This window comes from Boleophthalmus pectinirostris, unplaced genomic scaffold, assembly GCF_026225935.1.
Source record: "Boleophthalmus pectinirostris isolate CB_2022bp ecotype Guang Dong unplaced genomic scaffold, ASM2622593v1 HiC_scaffold_15, whole genome shotgun sequence".
Classification (NCBI taxonomy): Eukaryota; Metazoa; Chordata; class Actinopteri; order Gobiiformes; family Gobiidae; genus Boleophthalmus; species Boleophthalmus pectinirostris.
The window spans coordinates 21,194,343-21,201,897 of NW_026571070.1; the positions used below are offsets into that span (position 1 = coordinate 21,194,343).

Below are 7,555 nucleotides of genomic sequence, written 5' to 3' on the forward strand. Positions count from 1 at the left end.
CTTATTTTATTAGATTTCAGTAAAACTGTTTTGCATGTTTCATATTAAATGACTTAAATGTGGTAACACTTAAACACAAAAATAGCTTTATTTTTCTTCAGATGTTGTGTTTCGCTCACACATATGGCTCTGTTCCACCCCTGGGGAATGTCCTCCTCTAGGCTAATGTGAATATTAGTATGGGTTAAATGCTCCTCTCATTTGTGCATTAATGCATATTGCATAATTAACATCTCCATTTCCAACAGCAATAGTGTAGACTTGTTGGTGTAATACTTTTAAATGTAGTGCTTTGACATAGTCTTAACAGAGAACCCTATGACAATACTATTACCGAAAGCTTCAATTTGAGGCTGCAAACAGCTAAGTAAAACAAATAAAAATACGCTTCTTCTTCGGTGGCACAGTTATTATGCTATATTTTTCCCAGTAAGCTGTACTTTAATTTTACCAAATCATTTTTGTTTACTTTACATTCTTTACATCTTTGATTGTCTAACTATAGTTTTATTATGTACTTAAAGCTAAAAAAAGTATACAGTTTTATGAGAATTTCCCATTTATTTATTTTTAAAATAGCAATAGGCCTATGTATAAAATAAAATAGCCTATGTCAAAGCGTAGGCCTATTTATTTGGTCATTTAAATTCCCTCTGTCCAAGGTGCTGAAATCGTCAGGTCACCGGCAATTTTATTTTTTAAATTTATTTTTGCATTTGATTCCTTTGTGAAGGTAATAATAGCAATAGTAAATTGACAGCTATTTATGGAAGAATAATTTGTTCTTTGTTTCACTGCGTTTTCTTAAAGTTTACACGGAGCTGCCTCACTTCGTCTATAAAGTGGCCTTTGTGTTCTAGAGCAACTTCGGGACTGAAACGAACTTGAAGATATTCCGACAGGTCAGGAGGGATTCTGGGCGATACTGAATTTGTTTTATTTTTAGAGTGAACAAAACGAAGATAAAGCAAAGTTAGTAAAAGCATGTGTTACGTTCAGTGCGACGTGATTGAATACACCAAATTAGGACAATGAACTCTGTCGTAATTACATTCCTTAATCACACTGTACGGCTCTAATTGTCTTAACTACGTGTTTCATTACAAAAGCAGGTATTATCGTTTTGGTATCCTTTTGTTTAAAATCAACATATTACAGCGTGGACACTTTTTAAATAGCCTGCTTTTCAAGAAATAACGATTGTCGTGGGCCACAAGTGTTACTGTTGAAAAACCTGTTGAAAAATCGAAATCGCCTTTACGAAAACCGCATATTTGAATAATCCAAATTACTATACAACAGTTATGTTGTTCAAAATATTTTAATAAAGCTTTTTCACACTTAATACATACAAATGACCCTCTTCGCCCATATAAGTAAAGTACAGTGGACCTGACAACAACATCTTATACCCTCAGAATTGTAATTTTAATAATTAGTGCAAAGCACGCGAAATGCTGAATAAATAAGTGAAATAATAAATAACAAAAAGACACACCGAATCTACACAAAACGTTTCCGACTTTTCTTACAAATCTCCACCAAAGTTAAAACGCGAAGGGCCCGTGTTAACTTAACATGTAGCCCAAATGCGTGCCTTCTGCCTCTTCAGTCTGAGTAAGTTGTAGTTGTTTAGTCCCACTGTCCCACTTTCCTCATTCGTGACATTCGACTATTTAAATTAAGAGTTTAGGCTTTGATCACAGAAGTTTGAGAAAGCGCTAAATCGTGAGGAAGCAGCAGATAATGAGGTGTTCACGTGAACAGGTCCAGTTCAGAGCCAGAAGTGACAGCTCAGGCCCACTGCACGGCCAGCGCTCACACCAGCACTTATGATGAACTATGTACACAATCAAGTATTGTGGCAACAAATGGATTTAGTAAATATTATAAAAGTACTCATCAGTCTCTAACGCGCTGTTCGGCGGCCGACAGCGTCTTCAAAAAGAGTTCTCAGAGTCCGTGCGCCGTCCGTGTTTGCATTAAGGCTTGTCAGTGCACTGTTTGCAGAGACTGGATGCTGAGTTGTTGAAAAGGGCACATTTATCAGGACACGAGGATGCGGGCACTCCAGTGGGAAATGGGTAACCGGGCGGCTGCTCGTACCCGCCGAGGCCAGGCGCTGCGAGAGCAGTGGTGGCCGGGATGGAGGCAGCAGAGATGGCCTGGCCTTGGTTAAGATATGCCACTAGCCTCCGCATCTCGTCCAGTGCCTGTGCTTGCATCAGGATGTAGTTCTTGGCGAGGAGCAAAGTTGCTATTTTGGAGAGTTTGCGCACTGACGGGCTGTGAGCGTAAGGGATCACTGCTCTCAACTCGTCCAGCGCATCGTTCAAATCGTGCATCCGTCGCCGCTCCCTGGCATTGATGTTTAGCCTCAGTATCTTCTGTTCTTTGGTTTTCTTACCTCCTTCTGCTTTGCCCGCGCTTACTGTCCGCCCGTCGCTCAGTAGCACCATGTCACACCTGCCGTCGCTGTCATCGTCCGGGCTCTGCTCCCCTCCACTGCTTTCTGCTGCCGATGTCCTATTGGCGCTTTCACCGTACTTTACGCACAGAGAACCGGTGGGCAACCCCAGTGGCCCGCCTCTCGCACCAGCCAGTCCTCCGGGCTGAATGGGGTCCGGGTCAGTCTGGTCGAAGCAGCTGATGGGCGACTGGCGCTCCCTCTGTGCACGCTCCAAACCCGGTGCTGACCTAAACGGGTCCATTTTAGCGCTGAGAGTTTTGTGAAAAATGTCCGCGGCGCCACCGTTCACGTTGATCCTCCGGTCCATAGCCTGCTCTCAGTCCTGGACTTAGTTGTGGCTGCACTTAGTTGCTGTCGCCTGTCTTGTGCACGGAGGTATGGGCGCGGGGAGGACACTCATGAAATAAGTGGCTCCTGCCTCTCTCTCTCCGTGGCTCTGGTTCACCTTCACTGGAACGAGACGCCCGAGTCTCTTTACATCATTATCTCGAGGCGGGTTGTTAAAGGATGCGCCTATTGGGACAGAGACCCGCTCTCCCTCACCCAATCACGTTAACGTTTTAATTAATGCCGTTTAAACGATGACAAACAATACCGCGTGTGCTCTGCGTGGCACCATGGTTTGAAGCAGTGCCTAACTAAAGACTTTGTTTACACGAGTGCGCGAAGATCGCGAAAGTATTTTCCTGTAAATGATAGAAACTTTCCTTTAAACCAAATTACATTTAAGGTGCTTTTTAAATTTAGGCTTTAGATGTTTTTCTCAATGTAGTTGTTTTCTGAAAAGATCACAATCTGTTATACTCATTAGTTCTTGTACAGAGAGGTATAATGGGGTTTTCAAGTTAAAGAAATACTCATTTCAACTCACTGTCTTCTCTGCAGTTACTTTTGCAAAGTTTAACTTGGTCACTTTCTCCTTTGTTTTATTCACAATGCAACATCTTGGAGCACGGACTTGTTGTAGTGTGTACACACTGCCATCTAGTGGCTTTTACAAAAACACACAATTATTTACACAAATATTAACTGCAGTATTATGTTACAGCCTGGCAACATTTAAAGATAGATTTTTGGGGCCTTATTTTGTGAATATCCAAAGATGAAAGATGAAATTGAAAATGGATAGTAGGAGTTAATATGAAACAGACACTTTTGATTGTTACATTCTATTTCTGGCTGGTCTTGGATACAGCACATATTTTTTGTTTGTTTGTTTGTTTGTTTGTTTTTTTCCTTTAAATGAAAGCAGCTATTTTGTACTTCTGAGATCATAGCTTGTTGTATAATCGAAGTAACTGGTTGCATGCATATGCTCAACTATTAAATTTGGTGGTGTTCACTCAAAATCCTTATTGGAAAAGAAGAATGACATATGATGACTTTTGTGAGATTAAACACAAATCTGTAATCTACTTTAAATATACCATAAAATCTAAATTTCAATAAACCTAAAAAAAAAATTGGTCAAACGGACTTTAAACATATTAATTAGTTAATATCAGGGTCCTTCTCTTTTTTTCATGACCTCAGTCCTGGACATAAATACCTTTTAGGATATTTAATAATGTAATGACAGAGGTCATCTAGTCCCCTCAGTGAGAGAGAGAGAGAGAGAGAGAGAGAGAGAGAGAGAGAGAGAGAGAGAGAGAGAGAGAGAGAGAGAGAGAGAGAGCACCTTCATGGATTATCAGGTCTAGATAATGAGACAAGATGGACCCAGACACTGCCATGACCATACAGCACTGTTCGTCAGCACTTTAGAAATGAACAGGGGTGAGCAAAGAGAACTCCAGTCAGAGTGGGCTAGGGGAGACCAAGAGCACAGAGAAGAACCAGACTTATGGTTTAATCTCTGAAGATGATGTTTTCTGTGGTTTTGATGGTCAGGTTCATGCTGCATGCTTTGGGGATAGATAGAGAGAGAGAGACCCAGTTTAGATGGTTTGGGCATATGCAAATGCCTCAAATGCCTGTTAGTGTTAATAGGAGTTTCTTCCCTCTTTTCAGCTGTTGTGCTCTGTAGCAAGAAAACCTTACCTAACCTTAATTTCTTGATTCCTTTTGCACAGATGGAGATTTCTGACTACATACAAGTTTTGTGTTTTCATATCAAGATTTTTCACAATACAATCACAACAACTAAAACATTAATTGGTGTGACAATTTTAGACAACTGGTAACTGTAACTTTACTTTATCATTCATAAATTTTTATTTCATCAGCCGGGTCAACTAAATAAATGATTTCACCGTAGTTCTTTGGTTATGGTATTCAGGTAATCAAGGATAATTGTTAACTTATACAAAAATTCAAGGTTGTGACATACCTACCGTAGAGTATGATGGAATCAGATATTTATTCTGCACACCACTTGAGGATAATGTAAAATACATAGTAGTAAAGCATGATATAACGTTGTCATAACCACAAATTGAAGGTCAGTGGTTCAAGCCACTGCAGTTGTTCTGTCCTTTGGTGATTACAAAATAAATAAATAAACAAAATTGTAAAATGACTTTGAGCATCTGGAGAAGTGCTACATTTAACTTTGTCATTGTCATTTATTATTTCCAATCAAGGACTTTGTGTGTAATATTTATTGTTAATGTGTACACGTGTGCAATGTTGAAATACCTGCAGTTCACCTTACTGCCACAAGATGGCAGACAACCCCTTTAGAGGAGCTAAAATCAAAAGCCAGCTGCATTGACTTGACGGGTGTCTTGTAGATTTAGTTCGTCACTTTGAAGGTTTTGGTTATCGGCCACTTACAGACTCTCAGCTGTTGACTTCTGATGGGAGTGTAACTTTGGACCTGCACACGTTTTCCAAATCAGAACTTATCATTTATTCATCTTGCTGATTGATAATAAACCCTTCAGACTCTCCGCCTGTTTGCTGTAGAGCTAAATGTTTTCTGCTCACACTGCTCATCTTGCGGAAATGAACTCATATTGTGGTCTGATTGTGTGACGCCCATGACATGCATCAAGTCTTACTCTTTATTTTGTGATCTGTCAAGAGTTTCAATGCGTCTATCTCCAGTTATCGCTTACAGTATATATGCAACTCTCTTTCTCATAAATCTCAATATTAATGAGAAACTCTCAGCTCGTTAATGCAGTACCATATAGTACCTGTAGGTGTCAATGTAACATCACGAAAATGTGGCAATCGAAGCAAAAGTTTATATAAAAAAACAATACTGAACATTGCACATTGCATATATATATATATATATATATATATATATATATATATATATATATATATATATATATATATATATATATAGTGTATGTGTGTGTGCTTTCGTGCTTTAAAGACCAGTTTCGATTTCTCAAGTAGACCACAATTAAGCCATTTACTGCCAACATTGATATCTATGATGTGAATAAACATGTCGATCATCAGCCTAAGAGCTAAGGTAAGGTTAACGTTGTTAAAAACAGAATTTACTAGGCGCCTTTCCCTTTTTCCCTTAAACGCAGTTTCTCGAGAATAAATTGTGTTGTGCTTTTCCCTAGTAAGCTGTTAATACAATTATGTAATAGAATTCAATAGTCAGTATATTTTAATTTTAACATTATTTAGGTATAGGAATAGGCCTACTGTTATTGGTGGAAAGCACAACTATCTTCCACAGGTTTCTTTGCGTCAAATACACAGACCTTGCCCATAGCAGACAGACGGTTTAAATGCAGACTAAATACATTATCTGGTTCCTTCTGCTAACGCTGCCTGTATGTTTACGTATTCGCTAGAGGCTGCAGACGCAATAGCCTGGTTCTACTGCATTCCTGTACTAAAGCCACAGCTGAGCCATTTCCGCCTTGTGTCCACGCAGCACTGAAACAAAAGGCTGATCTGTGGCGCGCGCCTTTCAGCACCACAGAAGGTGGACAGCGCTCCAGAAGCCTTGGTGCGGATGGACAGCTCCCGCTGACAAGACACACTCAATGCACTGCGCACAAGGAACTAGGCTCGACAAGACATTGGGTATTTTCTTTATTCGTTTAAAATATGAGCACATACATGACACTGGATAAAAACAGGTTTGACAGTTATCAGAGCGAAGTGAGGATGATCATCTCTTGGCATTCACCGCGTGCCTTAATTGTAAGACATTAAATCAAGGTCCGCTGTGAACACGGAGAGACGCAACCAGCAGTCTGTTTCGACCTGTCCTAGAAACGCGGGTACAAAAGACAAATACAAAGTGACATTACTGCAACTGTGTGGTCTAAAATAACATGGTCCAAAAATACAAATATCCAGAATCCCAAACAGGTCCAAAGACATATCCTGCCCGATCAAGGAGCTGAGTTAAGGGACACAACAGCCTGGGCAACACTATACGAGCTGTAACGCAGAATACTGCGCGCCGTTGTTGAGTAAATATTGGATCCCAGGCCGCTTTAAATAAAAAAAGCATCCGTAGGTGTCCTCTTGCTGGGTGATTTTCCAGTGTCTCAAAACATAGAGGTCCTCATTATCCGACAATGCACCTATAAGGAAAGCACAAAATGCGTCACTTCATTTGAAAAAAGCAGATCACAGTGTCCTACATTTCCATTTGACCAGCACAAAAGCGTCCATTTGACACAAAGTCACAGTCCGCTCCCAAACTATTGATTTTCCTCGTGGATCCCCCAGCCCAATTAGGAGTACGCGGGTCACACATCAAACAGCCACAAATTGTGAACGGTGCCGAAACTGCGGCTGTCCTGTGCGCAGCAGCACTCAGGGTCTTCGTGCATCTCCCTCACTGCAAAGACGCAGCCTGAATGGGACTGATCTCTCTCCGTCCGGTCTTTTCCTGTGACTTTGGGATTAATGGAGCTCCAGCCAAACAAATGAAGCATCTGCCTTCAGCACAAGAGGATTGGGACGCGGGGGGAGGAGGAGGGGGCTGACGTCACCGGCCAAACAGATGTTCCTCTATATTTCCCAGCGTCCTCCTCAGCACCAGCCCGTGTCCTTGAAACTAGGAGGGAAATTGACGAGTTTGTGTTGGGAGTACGTACGTATGGGCTATCGTTTGGCGTGGACGGACACCAGGCTGCTCTGCATTACCATGAC

The 7,555-nt window shown here is 41.0% G+C and overlaps 1 protein-coding gene across 1 annotated transcript; it reads right to left on the reverse strand.

Annotated features, from left to right (window-relative positions):
- Positions 1-1,982: 1,982 nt before the first annotated feature.
- bhlhe22 (basic helix-loop-helix family, member e22) lies at positions 1,983-2,777 on the reverse strand. Its single transcript, XM_020925756.1, has one exon. It carries the CDS (start codon positions 2,775-2,777, stop codon positions 1,983-1,985), a length of 795 nt encoding a protein of 264 aa, XP_020781415.1.
- Between the last annotated feature and the right edge of the window lie 4,778 nt (positions 2,778-7,555).

Coding starts and splice junctions, on each gene's coding strand:
- bhlhe22 (XM_020925756.1), bottom strand. CDS start 2,777: ATGGACCGGAGGATCAACGTGAACGGTGGCGCCGCGGACATTTTTCAC.